The sequence below is a fragment of the Macrosteles quadrilineatus genome, unplaced genomic scaffold, assembly GCF_028750875.1.
Source record: "Macrosteles quadrilineatus isolate MER2022 unplaced genomic scaffold, UCM_ALF_1.0 Scaffold_3__2_contigs__length_128488019, whole genome shotgun sequence".
NCBI lineage: Eukaryota > Metazoa > Arthropoda > Insecta > Hemiptera > Cicadellidae > Macrosteles > Macrosteles quadrilineatus.
Genome location: NW_026542596.1, coordinates 122,348,088 through 122,369,003, shown reverse-complemented (window position 1 = coordinate 122,369,003; position 20,916 = coordinate 122,348,088). Strand labels below are relative to the sequence as shown.

General features: G+C 35.9%; 1 protein-coding gene across 1 annotated transcript in view; it reads right to left on the bottom strand.

Annotated features, from left to right (window-relative positions):
* The window catches only part of LOC128990265 (sialin-like), a 64,903-nt gene extending 43,987 nt beyond the window's left edge, over positions 1–20,916 (bottom strand). Inside the window, exons 1-2 of the mRNA XM_054412580.1 lie at positions 20,773–20,916; positions 2,580–2,633 (exon numbers count right to left, since the gene is read on the bottom strand). Coding sequence (XP_054268555.1) covers positions 2,580–2,625 — 46 coding nt within the window. The 5' untranslated portion in view covers positions 2,626–2,633; positions 20,773–20,916. The remainder of the gene's footprint in view (positions 1–2,579; positions 2,634–20,772) is intronic.

Genomic DNA, 20,916 nt, shown 5'->3' with positions numbered 1-20,916 from the left:
CGTACAAGTTACAATCAACAATCGACGATCTAATAGTCAAAATTGACTGAGTACAAGAAAGATATTATAGGACCTTTTCGTTGAAGCTTTAGGTTATGTCTTTCTAACCTAACCTAACACAACGTAAAATAATCTAACACTAAACAAGATTTGCAGATAATTATGAAATAACTACTGAATTTAAGTAAAGGTCCTATATGTGTTGTCAGGTTATCGTACCAAAAATGACAGATATTAAGGCTTCAAAATGATGATAAATAATTCTAGGTTTCCGCAGTCATACTAAAAGCCGAAATTCCAATAATTAGAAACTTCAATTCGATCGTTGGTTCAAAGTGGTTCAAAGGGAGTAAATGTTAATTAACTTTAGTTTAACGCTTAAAATGCTGATGCGCAGGTTCACGCAAACGCTAGTAAAATAGTATATAGTGATTTGAGTGTGAAAAAAGTGTTTAAAGTGTTTGTTTTTCAGTTCGTGTTTGCGGCATGTCTTTTACTAATAAATACCTTTAATTTTATGTGCATATCAACCTTTGCTTACATTTAAGTTTTTATTCTGACTCCTAGTGGGCCGTCTCCCTGAGGAAGTAGCGGGTCACTGAATATGTGATAAAATTGATTTTTATGTCCAGCAACTTGGTGCAATGTTTTGTAGCTCTATTAAATATTTCAAAAATATTCAACCGACCCGGGACTTTTTGTACATCTTGTATATATAATAATAACATGTTGGATGCAATACATAATGATAAACTAGCCTCTTACAATAAAATGTAAAACTCATAAAGAATCGTCAATATCTTTAGCGTCGAGAGCTGTCGGCTTGATTATCACATTGATGTAAAATAGCGAGTCGCGAGTGTGAGCATTTGGTAGTCAATGTCTGAGATGTGAACGTGTCAACAGCTGACTGAAACAGTTCAAGTACAAGGTTAAACATTTGTGTGATAATGTATTGCTCTCAGCCTTACAACCATCAGTAGGAACGGCGACAAACAAAATAATTATCTCAGCTATGGAGAACTGTCTATTTTACAAGTTAATTTTACAGAAAAGTAAATAAAACTATATATAATGGTAACGGCGAAAATAAATCTGGGCATGATTTTAGGCTGTTAAAAGTATGTAAAGAAAGGTCAGTGTCATCCCACAAGAGTTAAATTACTCAAGAGTGCCAGTAAATTACACGTCACTCCCCTGTCGTGTCCGTGTCTAGGGAGGGGCGCCACCCCCTGTGTACCCCCCCTGTACCCCCCCCCCCCCAATACCGGGTAAACCTCCATTGACCTTAGACCTCCGGTGTAAACATCATCATCCCCTCCTTGTGTTGACGCGTGGAACACCACAAAGCATAAACACTCTTCATTCTACCAAACACAGTTCAAAGGTCTTTAGTGTTTTTAAAGTTAAAATTTGGAAAAATAAAACTGCTCTGTATTATTCCATTGAGATTACTGATATTGAGACAAATTATGAAAAATTACAATTGTTAACAAATATTTTGGAAAAATCAAACCACAAATTATTGTTATTAGTGAAAATAATAAATTTGCTGTGTTAGTTTAAGTATTGTTAACATTTAAAATATGCAAACATGTTTGGGCCTATTATTTAAAATAAAGGGATGCAAAACTTCAAATTCAACCAGTAATTGCTTTTTGTTTACAAGTACAAACATGTTAAATAGTTGGGATAGTATATTACGTTACTACTGTAGTCCTGAAAATACGTGTTCACCGGACGAGTGTGGTCGTTCCCGTGCGAGAGCGGAATTGCCACACGAGTCCTGTCAACACATTTTGGACGAGTGACGTACGATAGTTGCCATAAAATCTGCACATATCCTTATATATTACCACCAACTTAAGGACCAAAGTCACTAGTCATGACCTCTAAGAGAGGTTATAGAGGTTATGATTTTGTTTATAACCACTCATTACCACCCAATATAATCAGCTGATTGGTGTCTCATTATAGTACAGTAGTACCATTGACTATATATACATACAGTACCTACTGTAGGTACTATATACCTACTGTAGGTATATATAGTCAATGGTAGTACGTAATGAAACACCATTTGATTAAGCTGATGGCAAACAGCTGTTATCTGGACAAAATCCTTACGTGGGAAGTTCGTTAAAACAGTGTAAAGACCCATAAAGACCATTATGTTATACATCATTTATAGTCTATGAATTTGTAAAGATAGAAATGATACTAGGGATGGATTGTAATTGTTACCGTTATTATATATACGTAAGGGAGCGAATAATTTTAAAACTAATTAGGGTAGTCAATTTTTCCATTTCAATTTTAATCCAATCAAAGTTACAGTGGCGCGTCAAGTTAATGATCCCGGTTCAATTGTTGACAATCACCAACGTCGATTGCATTATGATTTCTTTGTTACTAAAATAGCTATAGTCTCTGTATACATAGTTGTCAGCTTATTACAGTTTTATTAACAAAGTAATTCTAGTTTTAAAGACTTCCCTGACCACGGTTCAACCTATCTAAGTTATGTGATGTACTGAGGTTAGTTAAATGACAAACATGAACTGTATTGTGAGACTCACCGCTCAGTCTTCTGAAGCACCCTTTATCAGAGGAAGGCGTGGCCATGATGGACCCTGCAACATGCAAAGCAAACATACAGTATAAGTTCTCTTTAACACAAGTTTAGATAAGAATCAGGTCAATAATTAATAATAATGGTTATCTGTAACACTAACGACGTTTTTAAAAACACGCACATTCAAAAAGTTCCCTTGCATTATTGCATTATTGCAACGAGCCCCTTTCAGTAAATGTGCTATTTTAACGAACATATCTGAGTACATACTTAGATTATCTTCCAACTATTAATGAGCGTAATTCATCAGTTAAAAAAAATTTGCGGTATCACGAATGTGTGTTCACATCCGCAAGATACGGAACAATTAGGCCTAAATGTTAAAAGAAAGAAAGAGATTTATTTTCTCTATTACACTCATATGATTATACAGGTGTGTAAATAGAAAGAAATATATGCATATTAACTTAATGCTAATAAGTTGTCCATCCAGGATGACCAAGCTAAACAAAATAATGAATTATTTGCTTTATAACAGCCAAAAATTACAGATGACATCTGTAATGTATGGAAGATATAGAGCTTCGCAAGCAAAAACCTTAATTTAATTTCCAAAACTTACAATTTAAGGTAAGACTTAAAAGATACAGCGAACGAAAAACATGTACACACATTTATTTATATCGATTTACATTTTAACAACAATTTTGAATATGAAAATCCTTTGATCATGAAAGGTCTATCAACTATAAACAAGTAAAGTTCAAAGTTAACTCTGAGCGAGTCGTCGAACCCGTTTTCTGAAGTAATCGCTCGACAGTGATCGTTCTCTGAATATTCATACTGAGACAATCACTCGCCCAATATTTATACTCTGTGTCTCCATTCTCCAACGACTGAGATGGAACGATTGTTAGTGAAGGTTATTTTATGTTGTCCATTCATCACTCCCGCCCTTGATTGGTTAACTACGTTGTAGGTGAGGGTTTGACCCATATTGTCACATGACAAACTGCCATTCTGTCAAATTCTTGTTCGAACTCTATAAAAATGTAAAATAGTTTGTGTGGCGTTGAATTGTGAGTGAATACAGTTGTTTTACACTCATTACCAGCGACCACAGAATTAAAATTTTAATTCTGTGGTCGCTGTTCATTACTCATGTTAGGGTGAAGCGAGCCGGAGTGATAGAGCACGGGACTTTGGTCTCCGAGGACACGGGTTTAAATCCCGCCAAACACCAATTGATTTTGTCTAAGTTATAATGCCGCAACCTCTGGGCCTATTGTGAAGCGATGTGGAACTCATAACGTTGTTAGTTAAAACAGAGTGTGTTCTTTTATATCTTTGTTTGTCTCTGCCGCTCAACTGGACCGTGCAATGACGCTTGTTTACGAGTAAAAAACCAGATAATATTTTAAGTTTAAACTAACAAAAACCATTTTCTTCGTCCGTTTAAATAGGATAAAATTGTTCAAATTTCAAATTAAGTGGTATTCAACATTTAAAGTAAATTACAGCCTGTGATCGCGATGTAGCTTTTTAAATAATTCAATTCAGCGATTGTGGTTTCACTTCTCAATCCCTTGCTTCGGATTCATTTCTTTCCGATCACAACAACTATTTCAGATTGTACAATCTTACTACACAATGGAGTTTTGACTAATCAGCTAATAAGATAAGGCCAAGAAACAAACCAATCTACACATTTTTGCTAGTTATATGTGGAGTGTTAAATAAATAAACAATTCATCAAATTGTTATCGATTATAACCATTTCAAAAAGTCTATGCGTGGTTCTGATGTTTTTGTGTATACTAGAAAATACCAACTTGATCAACTTCAATGTTCGAAATATTATATTAAATGTCGAAATATTTCTAAGCCATGCGTACTGTATAATAGCATTCATACAATCGTATTTGTATTTCAGGATAGGATTCTACGTAACCTCATAAATACAGGTTAACGTTTAAAGGATAAAATACTGTAGATGTCAAATCTAAACATTGTATTATATTTCAAAATATCAGTAAGGATAAACGATCCTGAGCCTTATTTTTGAACAAAATATTTGTCTAACCTTTACCATTGATTCGCTACTACGAAGGTTTCCCAGGTTGAAATGTTATAGTTATCTACAAATCCTGTTTCGAATTAAATTATTTTAGGCTGTGTTGGGTTGGGTTAGGGAAAGTTATGTTAGAGCCAAGACATAACTTAAAACTTCAACTGCGTATTGTTACATACAAAGATGCTTGTGGTAGTGGAAGTAAATTCATGGAAAAGGCCCTCATTTTCTTATTGCGCAGATTAAATGATACACCAGTAATTAAAGGGTTGGAAACAACCTCCTTTGATATTCCTTTGCAAAAATAATCTTGCACTTTATATTTTTGGCCTCACGACGTTGGGCTATGTTTAGTCTGGAGAATTAACGTGGATAGAACAAGTGCCAAACGTCGGCAGACGACATTGAAAGTGAGTTGAGAGTGGATGCCAGATGTTAGGTTAATTTTAACTGTACTCAAGTACACCGACGCCAAGATGATCAAGTGTGAATCAACAGGGGTTTATGAGCATGAAAGTGAAAGAACACTGACACAGTTCAGTTCGTTCAGAAGTTGCTTGGATGAAAATATTTACTTATAATATCAATGGACATTTTTTCGGCTGGTAACCTTTTTTCCTACTTCCCTGTTAGTTAACACAATCTCACTAATTAAATATGTCTCAAATAATTATCTAATAGAAATGTACATTGACTGTATGCTTAAAATTTTTATTATATAGAGCATTAAAGCTTGACTTTGACCCAGTATAAAGCAAGGCAAGCCAACGTGAAGTGGTCTGAACTGGAGGTGACTCCAGACTAAAATATCTCTATCTTCTCAAATCTGGTGAAGAATGTTGCCTCAGATATTGTGTGATGTTCAGTCTGTCCGCTCTCTAAAATAATAGATAAAAAAGTAGATGCATATTTTCTAATAGAAAAGTGCCCAAGCCCTCTTCGCACCATAAATGTTTCGTTTGAATCCTCGATTTCAACGCTACAGTACTTTCTTTTTACTAAAACTTGCTTTCCACTTATTTTATGTAAACATTATTCATACTTCAAGCACTGTACTTCATTTATTGAGTTTACCTTTGAATTGTTTAAACACAATACTTGTACATACATATCCAAAGTACAATACGTTTAAATGAATCATCGGACTCATTTAATCCATATCCACATCCACTACAAATCGCAAGTTCGCTATCTCTAAACATTGTTTGAGTGAAGTAGACCATGCAACATATTCCACTAAAAAATCGGACCATTGTGAAGTTATTCTTTATAAATATCCCGTAATCCTTATCATAATATAATTAACGCGATCTATTTCCTCGTTATTGGACTCAACACTACGGGTCTAATTAAATCTGTGCCAACTCATGTACTGATGGAAACTTTTATTGCGTGTAGGCCTAGGTTAGTTCAAAAGTAACACATAAGTGATTTAAATTTTGAGCTAGCCCTATTTACTGAATCTATTTCAAGTTACTACCTCTCTAAACTCGTAAGTAGTAAAACAATGCTGTGACAGGGCTACAATACTACTACAGCTGACCGTTAAAGCGAGGCCCTCTAAATCTCTATGAAGCTGCTCGGGGACCCATTGCATGCTAACATATCTTGATGAATTATGTATTCCTATTGTAGTAAAACTGGCTGCTGCAAGGCAACTGTGGTCATTTTAGGTGGAATCAGAACTAAATAATGTTATGCAGATACGTCATTCAGTGTCCAATAACGATTTACTGCATATTTTTCATTTAATACAAGTTTATTTAACTTTAAATGTTTTTCTCTAGATGTCTCTCCCTAATCTGAAGTACCACGAAGGTAATGCCAAATCTAATACTTTGTAGGGGTTCCTTTCATGGTTGCACGAGGCTTGTTAATAAATATGTGAACTGATAAGGTAAAATTTGAAGAGTAATACTAGCAAAAATACCATTTTATAGTGCAACTATTTAATTTAACCCGTAAGTTGTTGACAGGTTTAATATTTAACGATTACGTACACAAAACAGTCGAGGTTTTTGAAGTTTTCATAAACGATTACCAATACAAATCCATTCTGTTATACAGGAGTTATTTAGACCCTAACACAACCCAAATTACAAGTAGAAATCAAAAGAAGCATGGCTGCCAACTCATGGCCTTATTCTGTCCCTAAACAGTAACTCTCTAGTCTTCATAGCTGTAATTAGGGATGCGTTTGAAAAACACTCTCTACGAAGTTACCCAGGACAAGACTTTTATCTGATAAGACTGCAACATCTGTCTTCTTCAACAAACTTCAGTGTCTTAGGCTTTGAAACCCTCGAGCTGTTAAAGCATCCGGTCCATTCCCGACGCTATATCTTCACGATCAACTTCTGTACCAGTTTCAGACCTTGGACTGATGTGAGACGACGGACACATTTCAAGTAGGAATGAATGAAGACTACGGGAAGAGTTGCCAGCGCGCCGTCCCTGTGATGCCCTACATGTTGTATTTATAGTCGACCTTGCCTCAGAGGGCGTGTGCTTACAAGTACATCAGTTCAACAGACACATCTAACAGCTGTGGATCTCCTTGCAAAGACATTGGCCTACTTCGTATTGTCTTGATAACCTATCACAGAGCTTGCCAAAATATCAATTGGCAGATCCTATGATAAGTATCGTAAGGCGGACTTGGTCTAAATAACCAAAGACAATATTCTAAAGGTCTTGTGGATGTATGTGGACGGGTGGGCGTCGTCCAAGTCTGGAGTCGTTCTCTGAACGGGTTGACAGTTGAGCGGTTCCATAATATCCGCAACAAGTCGGCTACATACACTCAGCAAAAGAACTGGTGAATGTAGATAATTAATTTGTTATTTGGTGAATGAATTATAAGCACATGAATAATTATTGGAATTCTCTAGCATTTTGACGATGCTAAAAAATGTTGAAGACTGCAACAAACGTTTCTGTCTGTTGGGCTGAAGGAAAATAGACTGTGACAGTCATTTTAAATAATATATAATTAGACGGAATTAGTTTCTCGTAGCGTAGCACAACCGGATGGAATACTTCTGATTTGTTTGAAAAATTTATTTGAAAACAACATATAACCCACATTTCTTATCTGAAGGTCAAAATACTCCATGGAATTGTGTGGACTTGTTTACGTTGGGCGTGTGGATCTAGGCAGGATCTTGAACCGTTGGCTTCACTGGACAACAATATTGATACTTAGATGAATCAATACAAATATGTCTTTAACAGGTAACTTTAAGTTAGATTACACTAAATCTCGAAAAAAGACTGCTAAGTCTTTGGTAAGGATTTTTGGTAAGGACATTTAGGTAAGGATCCTAATATTTTTAACTGTAATATTTTTACACGTTGTAACCAGGTGTATACATGTTATAGACACGAATAGTTCTTGAACAGAACCGGTATGGATCATAAAAATGAACTAATGACGTTGCTGTCCCGAATCCAATACTAATAGCATTCTCATTATAATATGGTTTAGAAAAAACCATGAAACAACTTAAAAATGATTTTATCGCAGCAGAAAAGGGCAATTAAGACAATTTTTAATTTGAAAAGAAAAGATTCGGTAAAACATCTTTTTATATCTTGGAATACTAACTGGTCATGGACTATATATCTTGGAAACTATTATTTATGCCAAAAATATTACAAAAAGTCAGGTATCAAACATAATTAGTCATAATTAATTATAACACAGTTAAAATAACACATTGATCAAAGAAAGTTAATCACGACATATTTGCCATTATTTGCTTGTTGTTGAATATATAATTTAACAAAACCGTATAAAATAAATGAATTAACAAGTCTAGACTATAGGCTGATGTGAACTACAGTAGCATATCTCTTTGAGTGCAAGATATGATCACAGACAAGGAAATAAAAGTTTCCTTTATTTTATTTTATTAATTTTATTTCCTTAGTCAATGATATGAGGATCAGGGTGGCAGTGGCTGAGGTGACGTCAGTGGCGGTGACTCGGTCAGTTTTAGCAGAGCTGGCAACTTGTCAGCTGTTTTATATCGCAAACATGTCAAGGTGGCTGTGGCTTATCAGCTGTTATCTGCTGACAGTGACAGTAGCAAGTTGGAATGGCAGACAGGTGTAATACACACTCGGTACGTCACGTGTCGTCGTTTGTGATGAGGCACAAACTAAGAATTATCGATCCTTCTTGACATAGATTTGTTATAATTATCACTTTTCGGCATATTATGAACAATTATCTTATGCACATTAGCGAAAGCTAAGAAATGAATCCAGAAACAATATTTGAATTTGAAACAATGAAAGAGATGTTTCTAAAAACACATTGTCTAAGCTAGAGTTTACAATTTTTGTTCCAAACGGTTTGTAACTACACCATTACTAAAGCGTAACACTAAAAATCTTTACTAAATCCATTTTCGTTGGACCTTTTATTTTTTGCTCAAATAAAAACTATAACAATAGAATAATCTCTTCATTTACAGCTTGGTAATAGATCATTAGGGGAAAAAGTTGTGTAAGATTAGGTTATTACACGATTAATTAAAACTATCTCGAATCAATGGTTTGTGTAGAACACAATTGCATTGTGACACAAAATGATTCTGAGTTGTTTTGACAATGGTTTATACAGCAAGTCACCCCAAGCTCACTGTCCCTACATAGAAGTAAAGTACAGAGGAAGGTGGCCGTCTATCACTAGTCAGTCACTGTCACTGTCTCCAGGGCATCGAATAAAGAAGAGAACAGTAAGACGTTTGAATACACTCTTTCATTATTTGTGTCAACAATTATCCCAGACTGATCCGTTCCCGTCAGAAGAGTTCGCTAATGGAGGAGTCAATATGATGGTCAATTGGCATTTATCTGCTAGATTAAGGTTATTCTGCTAAGTTATCCGTTACTAAAGTGATTGTGAACGTGGAGTGTGGAGCACATGTGATGTACATGTCGATGAACTATCATACACGTCGTCTAACAGATTACACAATTTAACATCACGAGTAGTAAATAACAATGTGTTCATGACGTTTCGGGATCCTGAATCCGACTCCGTCCTCTGGAGGGGAAGTATTTTAAGGTTTCAATAAAAGTATACAACCACAGTAGACGCTGGAGGAAAACAATACAAACCACCCACAGAACAGTATAGTAGTCAAACATAAGTAAAGCTAAAAATACTTCAAAGCCCCTAAATAAAAAAAAATTACAACCAAATAAAGAATTTTGAACCTGTTAAGCGAATACGTGATTATGTGTTACGGATTGTAGATTTGGCAGGACAAAGCTCAGGGACTAGGAATGTTTCTCATCAGGGTCTTCTATGATTGATTATATTTGAATTATATCACTGTATATGTTAATTTATAGGTGACCAATGACCTAACTCAATGATAAACTAGTCACGACCAGTCTGTCTGATGTTCATGTCTAGCCAATGTCGCCAACTGTCACACGAGGATGTACTTTCACATTTGATAGTTGGTAAACTTGTCAGCTGCAATCGCAGCTTTCGATACGCAGCCTGATTTTAAATAGCGGAAGTCGAAAATGGTTGGCACATGTTGCATGCGGGAACTTTATATTTACGATTTCATCAATGCAAACTCAGTACTGTGTATGCATTCATGAAATGTGGGTTTGTTTGAGAAATTATAGGCCCCTACGCATCACCCAAATAGTTGAGCGGAGCGAGCGAAGCGAGCGAAGCTCTTATACGTCGACTTTTATGCATTTCGTAATACGCAAACTCCTCCTAGACGGCTGAATCAATCGTTTTCAAATTTTGCATGGTGATAAAGACCATATCGGTGAGTGCCAACATCTATATGGCGTTAAAAAAGTCTCTCAGGAATCCGTAGAAAAATGAAACTGAAAATCACATTTTCTTAACATTAGTCTTATGGGTTGCTAGGTAACCATGTTGGCTGAATTAAATAACAAGTAAAAAGTAAACAAAAGATTTGAAGTTTTAGCATGTGTTCATAATAAGCCAACTACCCACAGTATACTAGGAAATTACAAATACAGTACAAAAGGAAAAACATCACTTGTTAATATTGAGCAAAGATTATACTTAAGATTACTCGATACATTGTAGTCAAGGGTAGCAGTGCGAAGTCTAGGATCTGTTTATGACGAATACATTAAGGTATCTGCAATCCTAAAATGCTATGGGAAGGGAAGGAAACAGGTCCGTGACGTAGGAAGTAGTGAAGGAAGTAGTAAAGGCAATCATAAAATGCTATGGGAATAGAGGGAAACAGGTCCGTGACGTAGGAAGTGATATGAAGGAAGTAGTAAATGCGAGCAGTCCGGAGTGTGGGGACTGTTTATGACGATAAGATTAGGGTATCTGCAATCCTAAAATGCTATGGGAAGGGAGGAAAACAGGTCCGCGACGTAGGAAGTGGTGAAGGAAGTAGTAAATGCGAGCAGTCCGGAGTGTGGGGACTGTTTATGACGATAAGATTAGGGTATCTGCAATCCTAAAATGCTATGGGAAGGGAGGGAAACAGGTCCGCGACGTAGGAAGTGGTGAAGGAAGTAGTCAAGGCGAGCTGTCCGGAGTGTTGGAACTATTATGACGATTAGATAAGGGTATGGGCAATCAAAAATGCTATGGGAAAGGGAGGGAAACAGGCCCGTGACGTAGGAAGTGGTGAAGGAAGTAGTCAAAGCGAGCTGTCCGGAGTGTGGGAACTGTTTATGACGATAAGATAAGGGTATGGGCAATCCTAAAATGCTATGGGAAGGGAGGGAAAGAGGTCCGCGACGTAAGAAGTGGTGAAGGAAGTAGTCAAGGCGAGCTGTCAGGAGTGAGGGAACTGTTTATGGCGATTAGATAAGGGTATGGGCAATCCTAAAATGCTATGGGAAGGGAGGGAAACAGGTCCGTGACGTAAGAAGTGGTGAAGGAAGTAGTCAAGGCGAGCTGTCTGGAGCGTGGGAACTGTTTATGATGATTAGATTAAGGTATTTGCAATCCTAAAATGCTATGGAAAGGGAGGAAAATATGTCCGCGACGTAGGAAGTGGTGAAGGAAGTAGTCTAGGCGAGTTGTCCGGAGTGTTGGAAATGTTTATGACAATTAGATTAAGGTATCAGCAAACCTAAAATGCTACGGGAAGGGAGGAAAACAGGTCCGCGACGTAGGAAGTGATGAAGGAAGTAGTCAAGGTGAGCTGTCCGGAGTGTGGGAACTGTTTATGACGATTAGATAAAGGTATTTGCAATCCTAAAATGCTATGGGAAGGGAGGGAAACAGGTCCGCGACGTAGGAAGTGGTGAAGGAAGTAGTCAAGGCGAGTAGTCCGGAGTGTGGGAACTGTTTATGACGATTAGATTAAGGTATCTGCAATCTTTAAATGCAATGGAATAGAGGGAAACAGGTCCATGACGTAGGAAATTGTGTAGGATGTAGATGTGCGGATTTATGTATCTCCAATACTACGGTGCTTTCAGAGTGAACTAATGATTTTCCCCGAGCAAAGCTCGGTCCCCAGGTACTATAATCAAATGACGACACTAGCTTGAGGTTCGTGACGTATGAAGAGGTCAAGGAAGTAGTAAAGGTGAACAGTCTGGAGTGTGGAAACTGTTTATGACGATTAGATTAGGGTATCTGCAATCCTAAAATGCTATGGGAAGGGAGGAAAACAGGTCCGCGACGTAGAAAGTGGTGAAGGAAGTAGTCAAGGCGAGTAGTCCGGAGTGCGGGAACTGTTTATGACGATTAGATTAAGGTATCTGCAATCTGTAAGTGCAATGGGAAGGGAGGGAAACAGGTCCGCGACGTAGGAAGTGGTGAAGGAAGTAGTCAAGGCGAGCTGTCCGGAGTGTTGGAACTATTATGACGATTAGATAAGGGTATGGGCAATCAAAAATGCTATGGGAAAGGGAGGGAAACAGGCCCGTGACGTAGGAAGTGGTGAAGGAAGTAGTCAAAGCGAGCTGTCCGGAGTGTGGGAACTGTTTATGATGATAAGATAAGGGTATCTGCAATCCTAAAATGCTATGGGAAGGGAGGAAAAATGGTCCGCGATGTGGGAAGTGGCGAAGGAAGTAGTAAAGGCGAGCTGTTCGGAGTGTGGGATCTGTTTATGACGATTAGATTCAGGTATCTGCAATCTTAAAATGCTATGGGAAGAGAGGGAAACAGATACGCGACGTAGGAACAGGTGAAAGAAGTAGTAAGGTGAGCAGTGTGGAGTGTGGGAACTGGAAACCGTTTGTAGCAGTTCGATTAATGTAACTGCAATGCTGAAATGCTATGAGAAGGGATGGAAGCATGCCCAAGACATTGGAAATTGTGAAAGAAGTAGTAAAGTCTAGCAGTACGGACAGTGGGGATGTTTGTTGCAATTAGATTAACGTATCTAAAATACTAAAATGCTATGGAAAGCGATGAATACAGGTCCACGACGTAAGTGGTGAAGGAAGTAGTAAAGGCTGGCAGTGCAGAGTGGGGGAACCGTTTGAGCAGATGGATAAGTGAATTTGTAATACTTAAATGCTATGAGAAAGGAAGGAAACAGGCCAATGACGTAGTAAATGGTGAAGGAAGTAGTAAGGTTAACAGCGCAGAGTGTGGGAACTGTCTTTGGCAATTACATTAATGTATCTGCAATCCTAAAATGCTATGGGAAGAGAGGGAAACAGGTCCACGACGTAGGGTGTGGTGAAGGAAGTAGTAAATGTGAGCAGTGTTGAGTTTGAGAATGGATTAATGTATCTGCAATGCTAAAATGCTACGGGAAGAGACTGTAGACTGTAATATGTTAAAAATGATTACGAAGCACAAATCGATACATATTTTCGATACATGCAATCGTTTACAATCGAAATTTACAACTGAGTTGACAACAGCTGATTTTTACTCCATAGAGGCTAAAAACGATTTTTACTCCCTAAATATTAAAAATGCTACTTTAGACCCGCAGCGCATTCATGAAAAAATACTGTTTTTACTGCAGTAAGACAAAAACAATATAATATGAAACCTTGATGACTCCGCTCAATTTTGTGGATGCCTCTGCGAACGCCACCTAGTTTATTCTGGTTTACAACATTGTTGACGTCAGTTAGCAGTATTTTTTACTGCACGATTTCAATTCATTTATTTACAACTATCAAATGAGATGGGGACGCCACCTAGGTGGGTATTTTAATCTATGAGTGAAGGATGAGTGTAGAATGAAGTGGGATGAACTGTGTAGCTGTCACTGACTTGATCAGCTGTTCTGTTTCATCAGCCATTTATTTAAAGCCCAACGATCAACGACAGCTAGGTCCAGTTTCGAACTATCAAAAAGCTAATGAACTTTCTCAGGATCGATCTGGCAACCTTTTGATTGTAAGTGTAAAGTGCGTTTCCATACAACTAAGCAATTAAACCTAAACTACAACCATATTGCGTCCTCCACATAGAACATATTGTTATTTTGCGTAGTTACGTATTCCTTACATTCCTTACATTAGTACAAATGGATAAGTTTTGTGACGGATATTTGTTTTTAATAAATAGCCTACTGTAAAAACGAGAAGCATCAGAAAAGCTTACCAGTTACGTCACTGCGTCCTGTTTTGATTAGATTAAACTGTGTCATACCATAATTTAACTAATTAAATGTATGATCTCTCAGCGCTATAACTTACTATGCAACCCGTTACTCCAGCATAACGAGCAAGAATTGGTTATTGTCTGATGAAATGACAGACAGAGCAAAGATAACAATTTTAGTTGTGTATAGTTTTACATTCGCAGAACATAGGATATGATTTTTACAATGACACGTCTGTGCACGTATTGAAAGCAGTGGTTTTTAGCTAAAAAGTTTACCAACTATCATTGAGAGAAAGTACATTATTGTTGGACAGTAAGCGACATTGGCTAAGTAACTGATTTCCTCCTACTTTTACGTAGCCGATTATTGTATAAAATTTAAATAAATCAACTGCATATATTGTAAATGAGAGGACATATCTTAAGTATGGCATCGTTCAAAAGATGGGTAGCAATTAATTTTAAACGGAAACGTAAACAATTTTGTCGAACTAACAAATTTTTCGTACAAACCTGACCCGTACTTCAAATTACAATTGAATAATTGTCCACAATAGAAATCTTGATTGAATATAAAGAAATAGGAAAATACAGGGTATCCCCCGAAGAAGGGATCTAGATATTTGATTTTAAATCACTAGCCCATTCATTCACCGAAAGCCTGGAAACTTTACACAATTTATAAAGTAGGGGTTTAAATGTTCTGTGAAAGTTTCAGCTTTCTAACATTTCCAAAAACAAAATGGTTGAAAAATTAAAAGTTTCACTAATTTGCTTCGTAAGCGAATTATTTCCTTGAGTTAAGTCACAGAAAACGTACTACTATAACCCGTTTTCTGTGTAAGTCAAGATTTGTTTGCTGCGTTACAGTTTTGACCCTTATTGTTGAACAGCTGTTCCACCGGAGAATATTGCTTGGGCCATAATTAATTACAACAAATTTTTGAAAGTTTACATTTTCACAAAATCGTTACCAACCCGCAAATTTTTGTACAACAGTTTTAAAATTGTATAAAGTTGCATAAAAATTCAATCGCCTCTTCGTGGGACTGTAAATAATTTTATCAAAAAAATTACAACACACACAGAGACGTCTAACCAAAATAAAAATAAACTTTGATTACGTTGACATTAGACTATTATCTGTCCACAATTGCAGTTCCCCGCGGTTGTGTGGTCAATGATGTTAACACGTGATATAGATAATGTTAACCTGTAACCTCAGACCGAGTCACTGGCCTCTACATCTACACTCTACAGAACAACCATCTCACAACCACGATCACAGGAAACATAGGCCTATGTCCAGTGGTAGCGATTTGGTACTTGTAGGGATTATTATCAGCGATTTTGTTTGTCGATTTAAAGTTTCAAGCGATTTCAACTGACAGCGTGATTGAAATTTGTTTTTGATAAAACAAATCATCAATCATGTAAAGTTTGTTATATAAAAATGCAGAAGAGATATCCTGATGCGGAAGTAATCTATTCATGGACTAGTGATGTGTTACCTGAGTTCACTGACGTTCTGTGATTTGCGTCATAGACTAGAGAGAACTTCAAGTGACCGTCTTCAAAGTTTGCCGGTTTACTTCAGTTTATCTAACACGAACGTATTAATTATATCAATGGAACATTAATTAAAAGCTGCATTCTGATGACATGTCGACGATATGAGTACTGAGTAGTAAGTAGAAAAGGTCATACAACCAAAACCAGTAGAAAGAGATACTACTTGCGATTCGGAGCCTAATGTATCAGTTTCAGTTATTGCAATACTTTTTTGGTATCGTAAAAAAATGTTGTAAGAAATGTTTCGAAATTGTTCAGTACAACCACTGACTATTGAAACTAACTTAACTTATACAATGGCTGAACAGATGAATAGTTAAGTATTTTGTAATGCAAATCGGCAATATGGTTGTTTTAGTAATCGCGATGAACAATGTTTTAATAGATATGTAACACACGTGTTGTTTGTAAATTTGAATCAGGCCTGTGTTATACTTTTTTGGAAGTCTCAAAACATGAGACAAATGCTAGTTTTGAATAGTAAAGGGTTTTAAGAGTGTTATTCTATCAATAAGTGTATTTTTCATTCTCAACAATGTTCTCCAGCTAATGGAAGAAGATAGCAAACGTAATTAATTAAACGACGATACTATCTCTTCTATTAAGTAAGAAGCATTTGATAAATGGATGTTTGCAAAATATCCATGTATAGCATAATAATGTCAATAGGTTGAAAGTTCCGCAACATTTCTAGCTGAAAGACCAAGGGTTGGACGTTTCATTCAACACGTTTTAAACCACCTTAGTGTTAAAAGACGATGAAAATACCAGTTACGTCGACTGGTTTGAGCGAATTTCGTATATAGTGAATAATCTATTACCGTAGTAGGCTACTCATGGTAAAACCTGGACCCAGGACCGATTTACTTTTTCGTTTTGAGGTCCCCAGAGGCCAAAAGCACCATTCGTTCAAATTCATATATTTATTTATTTATATTTGTGTGTGTGTGTTCGTTAGCACAATAACTCGAGCAAAAATTATCATATTTTGATGAAATTTGGTATAATTATATTTGGACCTAAGTAATCGTTTAAATAATGCTATTTAAATAGGGAATAAATGTGATAATTTTTAAGGAGACATTTTAGAGTAAATTCAATCAGGCAAATGGAAATTCGCTTAGTCTGCAGGTTTGCTGCGGTTACGCAGAAGTTGTACACGGTACGTAGGTGGTCCGGGCGGTACGATCTTTCGCCAGACGTGTCGGTGTCGGTGTGGTCCGGTTTGGCAAAGTTTCTCGCAGTCGCAATTCCAGGGAACATGTGTTATATCACTGTCGAAGCACTTTCATTGCAGGTCTCAATTGCCGAGTTTCTCTAAAAAAAAACTATAACTAATCGTAACCCAAGTTTCTTTGTCGATTTAATTCGATTATCTCTAGTAAGTTAAAGGTTAAAGTTGTTGTCATGATAAACAGCTGATTGATCACTTACTGTTCAAATTCTGTCTTCCTCCAAACAGTCGATTGTACCGATTAACCTTACAATTGACTTTGTGACGCTGTCGGTCGAATTAACCAGTGAAATGCGTCAGTCTCGGTCGCGAGGTGAAATATTAGAACGAGTTGAAAATCAAATGGCCAGTGTTTGATGTTTATTTATTTATACGATATACCGTACCGCACACCATTTTTACAATGAATAGCGTGACACAATGTAAGAAATTATACGTGAAGAAAAGGAAAAAATACAATGATAAGAGCTTAGCTAACATTTTAACAAGGTTGGAGGTAAGTGAAACACTGAAGTTTGACGTAAGAAGGAGTGCAGACACAATCAGGCCGTTAGAATAAAATGGTGAAAACATTAATTAGCTATGAAAAAGACAAATAACAAAGATCAATAGATAAGAGGCTAAAAGACCATAATTAGGTCACAAGTTTGATAGTATATATGATAGCATAATATAGTAAAATTGAATTCCAACAAGTAAAACAATGTAACCATGTAGCACACTCTGTATAGTAAACATCAGAACAACCAGGGGTACTAGGACGTGTATTCCAAAAATAGCTACGGTATACGTATTGAAAAAATGTTTTTTACATTAATTTTTGTCTGTTTATATACTACTTTTATGAGTAAACATTGGAATTTGAAGAAAAATAGGTGAATTATGGGCTTACATGGGATGTTTAAAGTTAAATTTGTGGAATACTTTTCAGTGGGTTTAAATGTTGCCCTTCTTGCACCACGACGAAACATGTGATGAGAACATTCCCTCATTTAGTATACGCAGTGCCGGCATAGGGATGTGAGAATAGAAGGACCAGATTTCTATTTCGACTTCAAAAGAGAGCAATTCGAACATATTTAAAATCAGCTCACGAACTTCATGCAAAGATTTTTTTCAGTCTTCAAATATTTTAACTTTTCCATGCATTTATATCCTCGAAACATTCTCTTTTCTGAAAAAGAAGATTTCCATCTTTTCAAGTTCCATATCATGTCTTCGCGAAATTTGTTCTTTGCGAAACAGTCTTAATATTCAGATACCAAAACATTCAACCACCTTTTTCAAAAAACATCTTTATTATAACGGTATACTGCTTTTCAATGCATTGCCAACCCATCTAAAAATTGAGTCATACCCTGTTATTTTTAAAAAATCACTTCGAAAATTACTGGTGTCCAAGGGTTACTACCGTGTCCGTGATTTTATTGCTGATGGGTAGTCATGGGCATATGGTATGCTTGGTTCATGAATTGATTGCATGTAAATATTGTTTAGTTTAGTAGTTATTCTATAGTTTAAAAGACACTCTTTTTTATGTATATTGACTTAGCCAATGCATTAATAAATCTGGCCAAATAAATGACTTATGACTTAACACAATGGCGAATGGAACACAATGATGACTAAATATTACGACAGGGTGGTCTGAAGATAATATGTAGGTTAAACTGTTTGTTGGACAAACAAATATAGTTTGCAAATTAACTTCAACCCTACATAGTTCAATTAAATGCAAAGAAATAATTATTATACAATGACCTATAGTTATTGGTTTACAATTTCGAAGTCAGTATAAAACTGTATCCAAACAAATGTAATGATTTACACGTTTCATGGTAACTTATATTCTGTTCTGAAGGAAAAAGGTATATAGGCCACATTATTTTAATAATTTGACTTTAGTATCATTCGTATCGATTCATTTTAACTAGATTGTAAAATAGACCACAGAAAAAAAAACTCAATATGAGGTTACGTAACTGACCGCAATTCATTTCCTTTCACGTCCTTGAAACATTGACAATGCAATTCCGGTATCATCGACCCATTCTTAATTTATTGTCTTTGCACAAATTCACCAAATAGCTTAACAAACTGCTGGACAAAAAATTATTGGCTACGTATCTTGGGAATAAAACATGACTGACTGAAATGAATTATGAAACATTTTGAAATAAACCTGTATGTGCAATTATTTCACTAGCATATGATCAAATCTTGCTTGACATTAATTTATGGGACTTGTTTTGACGGTTTAAATACATACAGAAAAATACACCAATGGATTTTATCTAGGTGATAATGCTGCAACCCCTAGTTTTAGCCTGAAGTAATGAGAAAAACAATCGTTTGTGTCGAGAGACCAAAGAAAGTTATATTTTAAACAAGAAAAATACTTAACTCTAATGCTTACCGGTATATCATTTCCAATTCCTAGTCAAAGTAGAAATTCTTTGGGATGTTAAACGACAGAAAATGATTTTAAAGTACTAATTATTTTTCATACTGCTACACTTTGTACGTCATTTGGCTTCATTTACCCAATCCAAGCAGTGTAAACACTACTGTACCGCCGTATACAAATAGTGACCGATGCACAAGTTTAAATGTGCGCGGACGTTGACCCTGACAAACTACTGTACTATGAACTGACGATGGTACATACAATGTATCTTCTAATATGTACAGAATGTATCGTACAAGATAATTTTTCAATAAATTTCATCACAACAAAGTTAATACAACGTTTATTCAAGTGTGAAAATTCTTAAACTGTATCAACCCTACGATTTTTGTTTTCATATTTCTGTTTCTGTTTTAACTCTGGCCTATTACCACTCATCCAAAGTAATTTAAATTCAATTTATTTCAAAACACATTCACATTGAGTAATATATTTACAAACAAATGTAAGTTTCTTATTGGGAATATGGTGCTCGCATAAAAACGAGCATATATTATGTTAAATTATATTATGTTAATTTTATTATTAGATACAACACTAATAATAATGTAGTTTTTTCAACAAATAAAATAAATAAAAATTATTTACAGCCAAAAGTAACTGACTTGCGGTAAAACAACATGTTTTGAGCTAGAGGCATAGGCTTATCACTTACAGAAAGAAATACTAATAGCCTTGGCTTAAAATCTTGGCTTTTGGGCAGTTCCACAATGAGATATTGAAAAGTAAGTTATTCGTTATTCCTAACTAATTAATTAATAGTTATTTTTAATTCATTTAAATCCGACAAGGGATTGTATTGGATAATAGACCTAAAATCCTAACTAATACATAGTGTCGAATTAGAAGCCTTTAAAAACAATTACAGAAAACCGATGTTGATTTATTAAACTAATAGGTAGTTATAACATTTAACCATTTGTTAACAAATAACTGTTCCTAAGTAAGAAACAAATTAGGAAAATAATTAAGTGTGATTGATAAGTAAAACAGGTGGTAGGCTAAGTGAAGTACCCAAGTGCTGCGGCGTGATACAGATACATATGGCATTATGGCGTACAATTGAATTCTAATCAAAAAGTCTACAAATTGGATACAGTGCATTTTGGAAGAGATTTGCATTTTCATTGACTAAATTAATTGATTGTACAGTACGGTAACGAAAGACAAGTAAATTTTAAAATCAAAATTATCATGATTTTGCCTGTAAATTCACAAAAATTACCCGTTGTGAATTTACATTTGAAAATATTATTCATGATATGAAACAGGAATATAGCGTTTATCTAACCTGTAATGCAGCCACGTGTGTATGATAGTAGATGGTTTGTAAGGGACAACCACTCGATGCGGTACTGAAAAACCGACTGCCACTGCCACTGCCACTAGACACTAGACACTATCACTATCACAGTATCACAACGACACACACTCG